This window comes from Vitis riparia, unplaced genomic scaffold, assembly GCF_004353265.1.
Source record: "Vitis riparia cultivar Riparia Gloire de Montpellier isolate 1030 unplaced genomic scaffold, EGFV_Vit.rip_1.0 scaffold774_pilon_pilon, whole genome shotgun sequence".
NCBI lineage: Eukaryota > Viridiplantae > Streptophyta > Magnoliopsida > Vitales > Vitaceae > Vitis > Vitis riparia.
In genome coordinates this window covers 73,639-87,138 of record NW_023269777.1, presented here as the reverse complement: position 1 = coordinate 87,138, position 13,500 = coordinate 73,639, and the positions used below count along the sequence as shown (strand labels likewise).

At 32.6% G+C, this 13,500-nt stretch overlaps 2 protein-coding genes and 1 pseudogene across 2 annotated transcripts; 2 read left to right on the top strand and 1 right to left on the bottom strand.

Annotated features, from left to right (window-relative positions):
- The first annotated feature begins 2,182 nt into the window (after positions 1-2,182).
- LOC117910528 (germin-like protein subfamily 1 member 14) lies at positions 2,183-3,155 on the top strand. Its single transcript, XM_034824631.1, has 2 exons — positions 2,183-2,313; positions 2,430-3,155. The coding sequence occupies exons 1-2, from the start codon at positions 2,187-2,189 to the stop codon at positions 2,966-2,968; spliced, it is 666 nt and encodes a 221-aa protein (XP_034680522.1). The 5' UTR covers positions 2,183-2,186; the 3' UTR covers positions 2,969-3,155.
- A 5,082-nt stretch (positions 3,156-8,237) lies between these two features.
- LOC117910539 (uncharacterized mitochondrial protein AtMg00810-like) lies at positions 8,238-9,841 on the bottom strand. The gene is made up of 2 exons (XM_034824642.1): positions 9,760-9,841; positions 8,238-9,298 (listed from the first exon to the last, which is right to left on the bottom strand). Exons 1-2 carry the CDS (start codon positions 9,839-9,841, stop codon positions 8,238-8,240), a joined length of 1,143 nt encoding a protein of 380 aa, XP_034680533.1.
- An 885-nt stretch (positions 9,842-10,726) lies between these two features.
- LOC117910538 lies at positions 10,727-11,243 on the top strand (annotated as a pseudogene).
- Positions 11,244-13,500: the final 2,257 nt, after the last annotated feature.

Below are 13,500 nucleotides of genomic sequence, written 5' to 3'. Positions count from 1 at the left end.
TACTTAACGACTTATGTTGACTTTAAATTGTTAATTTAAAACTTATTACTTAATTATTACTTTTTAAGTATTAAGGTTGTTTTGATAAAATTAACTTAAAACTTATTTTAAATCATCAAATTGACTTTTTATCTTTATAAATTATAAGTAAGGTAAAAGAGGTCAGGTAACAGTGGAGGTCATGTAGTATAGTAAAGAAGATTGTGAAAGAATTGGGCATTAGGGGTAAAAAGGTAAAATGAAGATGTAGATTTAAGATTAAATTAATTATTTTTTACTTATTACTTATTTTTTACTTTAAGTCATACCAATAAACTATTTTATCAAACATATTTAATTTATCTAATGACTTAAATTGAGTTATTAAATTACTTTAAGTTATTAAGTTGGTTTACTAAAACCCAAGATTATGTAGAATCCAATACTCTAAAGTCTCTAGAGCATTATGAGTTGTGGAAGAAAGGATGAGAAATGGGTGTAGTCGTTAAAGAATGGTTCAATCTTTAAATTAGAAAAATGCAATCCATTGAAGACTTGGAAAGTCAATATATGAACTCGTGAACACATAAAACATAGACTAGTCGAGGACATTTATTCTTCATATTACTTTAAAGTCAATGATTCTTAATAATAAGAGTTTTTTTAATGTACTACGATGATTTAAGAAGAGTTTATAATTAAAAAAAATTTATTATTTTGACTCCAATTTTAACTTGCTAGTAAAATAAAATAAATAATCCAAATTAATAATATCAAAATATAGTAGATTGACACGGGTTATAGGTTTTTTATTTCCTAGATGATGTAATTTTATTTTCTTAGATATATTGTCTAACATAGTCCTAGATCAATCAAAACGTAAGCTTATGAAAATGACATGGTTATTTTGAAACGCAAGGATTATTTATACGAAATTGAATAGGCCTAGCATTATATATATATATATATATCTATATAAAAGAAAATGAACTGCAATTAATTTCAGATTAGAGAAGCCGGCTGGAAATCTTCTAAATCAGTTCCAACATAATTACAAAATTGAAAAATAAAAATGAGAGCACCTAGAATTTGACTGTGGCAATTGAAGAAAGAAGGCGACTCCAAGAATGGGAAAACCTCTAGAGGTTTTCTATTGGTGCATAATTTTCTATGCATTTATGCCTTGACAATCTATGGCGCGCAATGCAGAAAGGGAGAGAGATGATAGTGTCTATGCTTTGAAAACTGACCAGGGCAATGCATACATTCTAATTCAAGTGCATAAATATATACGAGAGAGAGAGAGAGAGAGAGAAGTGATCAGTTCCATGTTTTTGGAAAAGAAAAAGGCAAACCATTGTGACTTTGGCAAACTCTATGTGCATACTCTAAGCAAAAGATAGACTTGGAAATAAACACTGACACGCCACACAATTGGATGTGTTAATAAACATTTCTTTTCATGCAGTATTTGTGAATTATGAAAAGTTCGGCAAGGACCCAAAGCTTTCGTAATGTGTATTTTAAGGACTAATTTAGGCATCACCCAAGATTAAGAATGGATGTTGTTTGAAGTCTCAGGTGGATGGTTTTATTAATAACATTCTCTCAAAGTGCAAGGGACTCCATGGTTGGTTTACTGAATTCATTTAGCAGTTGCAGATGAATTCAAGGATCTTCACTTTAACAATAAGATTTCGAAAAGAAAGATAAAGAAGAACCGGAGTTATTGCCTGGTCTAAGCCTGCACCAACTCTACAATCTCCTATTTGCTCGTCCATAAACCACTTTTAAGGGTTTTCAATGTTTGCGTACTGGGAAAACAGAAAGCTCTGCTGTGTTAATGCAACCTGACTACTTTCACTTCATTTTGTAAAACACTTCCTCTACATGCAGATTGATACTAAGTTGAAGATGTCTAACACAACTGGAGTTTAGTTTTTGCACACAATCTTCTAGATAAGTAACCGAGAAAGAAAAACACTTGGAGTAGTTGTTGAAGAACCATTCATCATTGAAAGTTCTTTTAAAAAAGAACTATTCATTGAAGACTTGGTTAGTTTATGCATGTGATATACTAGTAAAACAAAAGACTAATTCAAGGACTCTCGTCTATAAATTGACATGTTTCCCATGCAAAATTTCTCACCCCTCACCTCTAGCTCTCAACACAAAGATTTGTGATTGTTGGAGATATTACTCTAACAATGAAGAAGGGTGTTAGTTTCCTGGTAACTGTTGCCCTCGTGGCATTGGTTTCCTCTCTTGCCTCTGCCTCTGATCCAAGCCCACTGCAGGACACCTGTGTTGCCATTGATGAGCCCAAGGATGCTGGTATTTCTTTAGTAACTCGTTGATCTTACAGCTATTTTCAGTACTACTCTTTTTATTGATATGATGAATACGGTTTGATACTAACGACCTGTCTTCTTTTTCCCCTTTTTATGCAGTATTTGTGAATGGAAAGTTCTGCAAGGACCCAAAGCTGACCGTCGCCGAGGATTTCTTCTTTTCAGGCCTGGATAAGCCAGGGAACACATCAATTAATCCAGTAGCCTCAAATGTCACTACTGTAAATGTTGAACAAATAAAAGGACTCAACACTCTTGGCATATCCATGGTTCGTATTGACTATGAACCATATGGCCAAAACCCTCCTCACACTCACCCTCGTGCCACCGAGATCCTAACTGTCTTGGAGGGAACCCTCTACGTTGGCTTTGTCACATCCAACACCGAAAACCGCCTCATTAGCAAAGTCCTCAACAAGGGGGATGTTTTTGTGTTTCCTATTGGTCTCATTCACTTCCAATTCAATATTGGGAAGACTAATGCAGTAGCCATTGCTGCTCTGAGCAGCCAAAATCCAGGTGTTATCACCATAGCCAATGCAGTATTTGGATCAGATCCACCCATCAATCCTGATGTTCTCACAAGGGCCTTCCAGTTGGACAAGAGCGTGGTTAAGTACCTTCAGTCACGGTTCTGATGGGACAACAACTAAGAAACTATATATATAAAGAAGCTATATATGAACCATTGGTCTGCTTGTTTTCAAGTACAATGATTTAGAGGGTTTATTTTGTAATTTTGGTGTGGACTTTGGCCATACTACTAAAATAAAGCAGTTTGTCTGCTACGCATCTTTTTCTGTACTTCTATCTCTCAATACTATACCCAGGATTAGCCTGTGTTTGTCTAAAAAAATCTTATCCAAATCTTTGATATTTTACTTGTTAAAAACAACTGGACAATAAGTCCCAGTTGCTTGATAGATTACCCTGGAATAATTCTTAAAACCCAAGATGATCTAGAATCCAGTGCTCTAAAGTCTCTAGAGCATATATGAGTTGTGGAAAAAAAAAAAATGAGAAATGGATGTAGCTGTTAAAGAATGGGTCAACCTTTAAATTGGAAAAATTCAATCCATTAATGAAGACTTGGAAAGTCAATATATGAACACTTGCAGGCTTATTGGCTTACTCATGTATACATAAAAACATCGACTAATCTAAGGACTAGTATGTAATAAATTTGACATTTTTGGTATCCGAGGTTTTTCACTTCTCACCAGGAGACACAGATTGGGACTGTTGGAGACAACCTAACAGCTTAGTTTCAATGTGTTTGTTAAGCATCCCTTTCTCTCATAATACATAAATAAATTCACTATCAAAAACCATAAATAAACATTTGAGCTGATTGCTCAGATAGGGGAGGCTGCAAGTATAAAAATCCTAGTCAAATAGTATTTACCTTCAAATACTATTTTTAATGTTTAAGAAACTCTCACGAACAAGGTTTTATGAAATGAGTTTCTAGTAATTCTAATGTATCCTCCTAAGTCCTAATCCCAGTATCAAATTGCCTTCATGATATTTGATTGGTTGTCCTTAATTACTCCAAGTTTAACTTTTAGTGGTTGTAACATGGAAAAATAATTTATGTAAATACCAAGTTTTTATATGTACAAGCTAGGATATGTGTGGACCCGCATTTTTCACACGCGCCCCCACTCGATCGGCGAGACTTGCTTTTTATTTGTGAAAAAATTAATTTTGGAAAAAGTCGGAGTCGCCACTTATTTTATTTTTATTTTAAAGGGAAAATAAAACAAGAAAGAAAAACCCTAAAATGTGACTCCATAATTTTTGGAAAAAGCATGTCTTTGAAAAACCCGAATCTAGGTCCGGGGATCAGGTTACTTACTGGGAAGGTACCTCTAGGAGGTAGCACCCCTCTAAGCCTTAAAGAGGTCTCTACTGACTAAGTTGAGGGAAACGTGGCAATTAAATGGTTGATCATGGATACCTAGGTAGGCTAGGTGATTTCAAAAAATAGCATGCCAAATAAGAAAGTCTGATCATAAGAGAGAATCAAAGTGCGTACCTAATCGGCTTATCAAGCGCTATCATGAAACATAAAAGTTAGTATAGAAATATATCACAACATGTGTTTTTGTCAAAGATAATCAAACAAGCATCAAATATATATCAAGGCAATCAAATAGGATAGCAAGCATGGGCATAGTACGCAATGACAATCATGTTCACGGGGTTTAGAAAGTGGGTATTAGGGAATGTACCTGGATAGCATATATAACTCATAGCGTGCTTCCGCAGGACAGGGGGGTTAGATAATAAATAGTAAAATAAGAAATCCTAACATGTTTAACTAATTGGCATAGCAAAAATGATCAAAGAATACAAAATCATCAATTATTACACACATCTTATGTACAATTCCAAAAAAAATAGATATGATTGTAACAACCAACAAAGGTGGTAGCAAAAATAAGTTTTGAATTTTTTTTTTTTTTTTTTTTGTGTGGGGGTTTCACCAATTCCCCAATTGATATACACAAATCTAACCTGGAATTATCCCATTTATGTGGGACCATAAGCTTGGATTCGTGTCTGATTTTAAACCAAAATTTTCATTAAAAAACCGAGAAAGATGCAAACCGATCAAAAAATGGTTGCATATTATTTTAAGAAAATGGGGTTTTTTTATTCTAAGAACTCTAAATGAATTTTTTTTTTTTAGAAAAAAGAATTTCTTAAAGGGGTCTTCGGAGAAAAAGGCTTTGATTTTAAAATAAAAGGAATTAATTTTTAAAATAATAAAAACATAGAAAACAAAATACCAATCAAAACAAAAGAAAGCGAAAATCACAAAATAAATATTTAGAAAATCATGTCAATTAAAGTGGTGAGGGTAAGACCAACCTTCATGAGTTTCCAATGGCCTTTAAAAAGTAAGAATTTAACTAACAATCACTAAGGCATCAAATTTATGACTTCCTGAATCAAACAAACTAACAAAATATTACCCAAGACTAACATTTAAATTTCAAGGAACACATGAATTAAAATAAAAATAACCAATCAAATATTAAAGCCAACAAACTTAGCATATGGAGATAATAATATGGAATTAATTAAGGTAAATTGGCATTTTAACAAAATATGATGAATCAAATACCAAAGTTCAACAATCTTGAAGGTATGAAACCAATGACATGCAATTAACTGGATTAATTATCTAAAATTCCTAAAGCCCATACTAAATGTCAATAGATTAAAGCCAAAATTACCATACTTAAAACATGAAAATAATTACATGTGATTGACTAAATTAATTAAACAAAATTATAATCAACTACAAAATTGGATATAAACAGATTAAATTCAAAGTTAATGAAATAAAAAAACACACAAACACATTCAATACTAAAAATAATTAATACTAGATTAAATTAAGGACATCATCATCATATAATAAGATTGGCTAAACTATCAAATTGAAATCACAAATATATTTAAAATAAAGCAAATAAATAAATTAACAAAATAAAATTAAACTAAGATCGAAATTAAAAATATGGAATTTGTCTAAGAGGCTTAATCAAACAATTGAATTAAAATCATGAACGCATTCAGATTATAAAATAAATTAAAATCAAACTAAATTGAAATTAAATTCTTTAATAAAATTATTGGAATATTAAAAACTCCAACTTTATTTGATACAATCATTTAAACCAAAGAATTAAAATCCACGAATGCCTTTAAGTTAAAAACGAATTAAAATTAAAGTAATTGGGATTAAAAACACAAACTTTATTTAGCGTGATTATTTAAACTAAAAGCGAATTAAAATCAAACTAATTAGGATCACTAACACATTCAAATTAAATCATAAACTAAAACTAAGTTAATCCAAAATTAAAAAAGTAAACTTTATCTCACAAATTATTTAAACTAAGGAATTAAAATCACAAACATATTTAAACTAATAGCTAAATTAAAATTTAAACTAATTTGGGATTTTAAAAATATGAACTTTATCTATCATGAATACTTAAACTAATGATTTAACATCTCAAACTCATCTAAACATATAGGATAGATTAAAATTGAACTAAATTGGAATTAAAAATAAGAACTTTTCTAATATGAATAATTAAACTAGCGAATTAAAATCACAAAAACATATAGGATAAATTAAAATCGAACTAAATTGAAATTAAAAATAAGAAGTTTTCTAATAGGAATAATTAAACTAACGAATTAAAATCACAAACATATGGGATAGATTAAAATTGAACTAAATTGAAATTAAAAATAAGAACTTTTCTAATAGGAACAATTAAACTAACGAATTAAAACAACAAACACTAAATATAAAAGGTAGATTAACAGTGACTTAAATCAAAATTAAAAACAAAAACTTTTCTAATAGAAATAATTAAACTAACGAATTAATATCACAAACACATCTAAACAAAAAATATATATTAAAATTGAACTAAATCAAAATTAAAAATAAGGACTTTTATAATATAAACAATTAAATTAAAGAAAACTACAAACACATCTAAACATAAAAGATAAATTAAAACTAAATCGAATTGGAATAAAAAAAACGGAACTTTATCTAATGGGATAAATTAAACTAAAGAATTAAAACCACAAACACATCCAAACTAAAAAAAGAAAAAATAAATTAAAACTAAATCGAAATTAAAACAAGAAATTTATTATATAGGATTAATTAAATCAAAGAACTAAAATCATTAAAACACTCAAGACTAAAAGGATGAATCAAAACGAAATCCCAATAAATTTGAAAGCGTACACTTACCTATAAACCGTTATTTTTGGAGATTTGTGGGTTGCTCCTCCCTTTTTTATGGTTATGTGTTGGCTCCTCAAAGTTCTTCGCGCGTCCTCTCAAAAGAATTGTTCTCGTGTCCTCTCTGCCCTCCCAAAAGAAAAGTCTCCGTGTGAAAATTCTTTCTACCTGTTCCCCTCCGAAAAAAAAATAAAAAATCCTTTTATGCTTGGATTCTCTCCTTATTTATAAGGCATCCCATTCCTTATGGAATATCTTATTTCCATTTTTTCCTACGTGCGCGTGGATATGGGAAGTCCATTATGTGTGGCTCATTTGGAGATTTCCCCAAGGATGCAGCCGTATCTTGTTTGGTAAGTGATCAGATCCCCTTTAATCTTCTTTCCATATGCTCTCGAATGTGCCCCAGCCGTGATCTGCCCACTTTCTATATGCAGCCTAGATTCCTTCTTAAAGCAAATCATATGCAGCCCGGATTCCTTCCAAGTTTTCCTATTTGGCCGTGATTTCCTCTCCATGATGGTTCCAAGTCTCATGCAAAATTAAAAATAAAGTTGAAATAAGAAATCATGTAATTGGAAATAGAATAAAATAAAATAGAAAATCAAATCACATAGCCACAAAAATCCAAAATGTCAATTCATGGAATTAAAGAATAAATGAATAAGTAAGTAAATAAAAAAATAAATTGATAAGGGTATAAAAATAAATATCAGACATGAGCTTAAGAATGCTGGTATTTCTATAGTAACTCATTGATCTTATAGCTATTTTCAGTACTACTTTTTTTATTGATATGATGAATATGGTTTGATACTAGTGATATTTCTTTAATTTCTTTATCCCTTCTTATGCAGTATTTGTGAATGGAAAGTTCCGCAAGGACCCAAAGCTGACCTGTAAGAAAACAGAGCAGAACAGAGTGTTTTGGAAATCTGGTGTGTATTCGATGAATCAACTTAAGGGAAGAAGATGCATATATACAAAGCATTGGTTAGCCTATTCTAGGAATCTATGTGCAAACGTATCAGTTACAATCAATCAAAAATAATCTTCTATATACAATCAAATATCATCCTCAAATTATGGGATCCTTGATTCTTTTCTCATAATACTCCCCCTCAAGTTGGAGCATGTACGTCAAGAACGCCAAACTTGTTGAGATGAAAAATTGATGAATTGAGTGGCTTAGTGAACAAATCAGCAAGCTGGCAAGATGATGGAACATGAGTAGTTACTATGGCACCTGATTGAATTCGTTCTCGAACAACATGATAATCGATTTCTATATGCTTGGTACGTTCATGGTAAACTGGTTTAGCAGCAATATGGAGTACTGCTTTACTATCACAGAATAGTTTGGCAGGTTGTGAGTGTTCTACCTTCAAGTCATCCAACAAATACTTGAGCCATGTAAGTTCACATGTAATGGAAGCCATTGCTCGATATTCTGATTCAGTTGATGACCTTGACACTGTTGTCTGTTTCTTGGTTTTCCATGAAATAAGAGCTCCTCCAAGAAAAATGCAATATCCAGTCATAGATCGTCTTGTGATCGAACATCGAGCCCAATCTGCATTACAAAATCCTCTTAGTAGCATATTTCCTTTGGCAGGAAAATATAATCCTTGTCCAAGTGCACCTTTAAGATATCGCAGAAGATGATGAACAACATCCAAATGAGGCTTTCTTGGTTCTTGCATAATCTGGCTTAAAATGTGAACTGAATAACTTATCTCTGGCCTTGTAATGGTAAGATAAATGAGTTGTCCAACCAATCTTCTGTAAGTGGATGGATTCTTCAATAAATCTCCTACTGTGGGCAGGAGTTTATTATTTTCTTCCATAGGTGTCGATAATGGTTTGGCCCCAAGCAAGCCTGTTACATCTAAAATATCAAGAGTGTGTTTTCGTTGGGATATTGAAATACCATCAGTAGAACGAGCAACTTCAATACCAAGGAAATATCGTAATTGACCGAGGTCCTTGATGCAAAATTTAGTGTGGAGAGACTCCTTAAGAGCTGCAATTACATTCTCATCATTGCCGATGATGATCATGTCGTCTACATAGATGAGCACAGCTGTGAAAGAATTACCAGAGATCTTTGTGAAAAGTGAATAATCAACCCTTGATTGATGGAAACCATCTTGTTGAATGGTGGCAGAAAATTTCTGAACAGCTAAGGAATATAACCAATTAATGGCAATGATTCGGAAAAACAATGGTGGTAATTCACAATATTTTGCAAATGCCACGGGTATAAATATGCCATCATCCAAAATTATTCCGGATTGCCCACACTCAAATATGTGTTGGATTATTGATAGTGGAGCCACGGATCATGTGACTTCCTCAGCTAAATTATTAGATCCGAAAAATTTGCCCAGAACCACTACCATTAGTTTGCCAGATGGTGGTCAAGCACATATTGAGTCAATTGGTTCATTGCATGTTACCCCCCACATTAAACTTGATGACATACTCAAAGTTCCACATTTTCAAGTTAATTTACTATCAGTTAGTAAACTAACGCGGGCATTACAATGTATAGTGATGTTCTTTTCCGATTTTTGTGTTGTTTAGGACACTACTACGAGGAAGACGATTGGCCTAGGCAAGCAACATAATGGCCTCTACTACCTAGCACAAGACCAAAATCCAGTCTTGGCTTACGCCATTCACAAACATTCTGATCTTTGGCATCAATGTCTTGTGCACCCATCATCCGGTCTTCTTCAAGTTCTTCCTAAAATTAATCCTGAAATTTATTTTGATTCCAAGCATGTTTGTGAAATTTGCTCTTTAGCCAAACAAACTCGTTTGTCCTTTCCATCTAGTTTCATTTCTTCTCACGCACTTTTCGATGTGAAATTGATTGTTGCCCCTGCCTATGTTCCACAATGTCTCGCTTGATATGATAAATTCTTGAATCTTTTCCTTGCAAAAAATGTTCTCGTAAATTTGCCCAGATTTCTACTGCTGTTTCGGCATAAATTACACTGCTGCCTATGTCTGGATGAATGGAATTCAATAACCATGAGATCACCATATCATTGCAACGTTGCCAAGAAGGAAAACTATCATCAATCGAAGAGGGTGGCTTAATGGAACCTATGACGAATCCAATTTTGTCTTTAGCACTCAAACTGATCCTCATAGCCCGACTCCATGTGTTGTAGTTATCTCCTTCAAGTACTTTGGAGACAAGTACCATACCCGAGTGGTTCGAGTGGTGTAGAGAGAAGGGATCTAAAGCTTCTGTGGTAGCCTTAGATGATGTCAATCTCGTTTTGTTGATGTCCATGGCAGCAGCTGTAATGAGGAAATAGGTTGTGGAAGCGCTTGGAAGGATTCAGAGTCACTAGGTTTGGTGCTCTAATACCATGTAAGAAAATAGAGTAGAATAGAGTGTTTTGGAAATCTGGAAATCTGGTGTGAATTTAATGAATCAACTTAAGGGAAGAAGCTGCATATATATAAAGCATTGGTTAGCCTATTCTAGGAATCTATGTGCAAACGTATCAGTTACAATCAATCAAAAATAGTTTTCTATATACAATCAAATATCGTCCTCAAATTATGGGATCCTTGATTTTTTTCCCATAATATGACCGTCATCGAAGATTTCTTCTTTTCAGGCCTGGATAAGTTCGGAAACACATCAAATGCAGTAGCCTCAAATGTCACTACTGTAAATGTTGAAAAAAATAAAGGGACTCAACACTCTTGGCATATCCATGGTTCGTATTGACTATGAACCATATGGCCAAAATCCTCCTCACACTCACCCTCGTGACACCGAGATCCTAACTGTCTTGGAGGGAACCCTCTACGTTGGGTTTGTCACATCCAACACCGAAAACCGATTCATTAGCAAAGTCCTCAACAAGGGGGATGTTTTTGTGTTTCCTATTGGTCTCATTCACTTCCAACTCAATGTTGGGAAGACTAAGGCAGTAGCCATTGCTGCTCTAAGCAGCCAAAATCCAAGTGTTATCACCATAGCCAATGCAGTATTTAGATCAGATCCACCCATCAATCCTGATGTTCTCACAAGGGCCTTCCAGTTGGACAAAAGCGTGGTTAAGTACCTTCAGTCACAGTTCTGATGGGACAACAACTAAGAAACTATATACATAAAGAAGTTATATATGAACCATTGGTTTGCTTGTTTTCAAGTATAATGATTAAGAGGGTTTATTTTGTAATTTTGGTGTGGACTTTGGCCATACTACTAAAATAAAGCAGTTTGTCTGCTACGCATCTTTTTCTGTACTTCTATCTCTCAATACTATACCCAGGATTAGCCTATGTTTGTCTAAAAAAATCTTATCCAAATCTTGGATATTTTACTTGTTAAAAACAACTGGACAAGAAGTCCCAGTTGCTTGATAGATTACCCTGGAATAATTCTTAAAACCCAGGATGATCTAGAATCCAGTGCTCTAAAGTCTCTAGAGCATGTATGAACCGAACAACTTACTCATGTATACATAAAATTGGAAAAACTCAATCCATTAATGAAGACTTGGAAAGTCAATATATGAACACTTGCAGGCCTATTTGCTTACTCATGTATACATAAAACATAGACTAATCTAAGGACTAGTATGTAATAAATTTGACATTTTTGGTATTTGAGGTTTTTCACTTCTCACCAGGAGACACAGATTGGGACTGTTGGAGACAACCTAACAGCTTAGTTTAAATGTGTTTATTAAGCATCCCTGTAACGCCCAGAAATTTTATATAGGGATAAGATAGGAAATTTATAATAATAATAATAATAATAATAATAATAGTGAATTAATTATTTTAATAAAATGAAAAAGGGGTAAAAAGGTGATTTTCCTAATAAATACCTAGGTATAAATTGAAAAAAAAAATGAAAAATCCTTTCTATTCTTCTCTGAATTTTCATTCCTATTGGCAAAATACCAGAGGACATAAGACTTTCGAATATAGGGTTTGAAGAACAGATTTCTCTAGGTAAGATTTTTGTTTTCTAATTCTTAGATCTTATTTTAATATATTCGTTATATTTTTAACCTTAGGTAGGAAACCCCAATCTAGATTAGGGTTTGTGTTTCTTAAAAAAAAAATTAATTTTGTGGCGGATGACGTGTGATAGTTGTGGCAATGTGAAGCCCCCATAGAATTAAGGATTAAAATAAATAAATAAATAAACAACAATGGGAATGTGTGGATCCGTTGGGTGTGGAGTGTATGTTTTCTTATTTAATGTTTAATGGTTGGTGTGTGTTGGAGATGGTAGGATAAGTGTGGAAAGTGAGGTTTTGAAATAAATAAATAGAAGAAAAAAAACATGTGGCAGAATAGTGATTAAAAAGAAAATGTGGAGATCATGGAGACGTATTGTGTGTGGGTTTGGTTATGTGGTTGAAAAGTCAATGACTTGTGATATTGAGGGTGGAAAAGAAAAAGGATATATTGAGGATTGTAGGATAATCTTATTAAAATATGAAGTAGGTCCTAGGAAAAGTTGGAATAAATAATTAAAGAAATAAATTCTTATGCAAAGTGATGAAAGAGATTATTGTAAATAAATATTTTTAGGAAATTCAATTTAGTTTAGGAAAGAGAAATAAATTATTGAGGATAAATTGTTATTGGTTAAAAAGTTGGAAAATAATTTTTGTAATAATAATATTGACTTAAAAATAATAATAAATAAATAAATAAATAAATTCTAGGATTCCTAAACCTATTTTAAATGAATAGTCAATAGTGTTGATAGTACATTTTTGTTATGTTAGGTGAGAAGTAAATTTTGGGGCCAAACTTTTCAAGATTTCGAGTGCTTATTTGAGGTAAGGGAAATTAATGCAGTTGTTATTGTTTTTTTTTAAAACAATTTATATATATATATACATTATTTGAAAACGTTTGAGTTATATTCCGTTTTATGCATGGATCAAACCTGTTTTGCATGAAAAGTATGTTAGAATTTTATATTTTGTTTTTGACAAATAAATGTGGAGATATTATATATTGTAAATTTGAATAAATGAAATAAATATTTGAGTCTGGTTTGTTTGGTCCTTGTCAACGGGATATAATAGTTGACTTTTGACTTTTGGCCCTTGTCAATGGGATATAATAGTTGACCTTTACATTTCTTGGTGGGGAATGTAATTGATTTGAACCCTAGCCTCTAGGGGTTTCAGTTAGAGGTTACTAGTACTAGTAGTGTTTGGTTCCATCCACCTTAAAGGAACAATTTGAGGCTAGCCACTCATTTGAAAAGTCCTACCTAACTGGGCACCCTTTGATGTGTGATGACCAGAGTAAATAAATTATTGGAATGTTTTGACTGAATTTGATATGAAAATGTTTGAATCAGAAATAAATGCATACAGT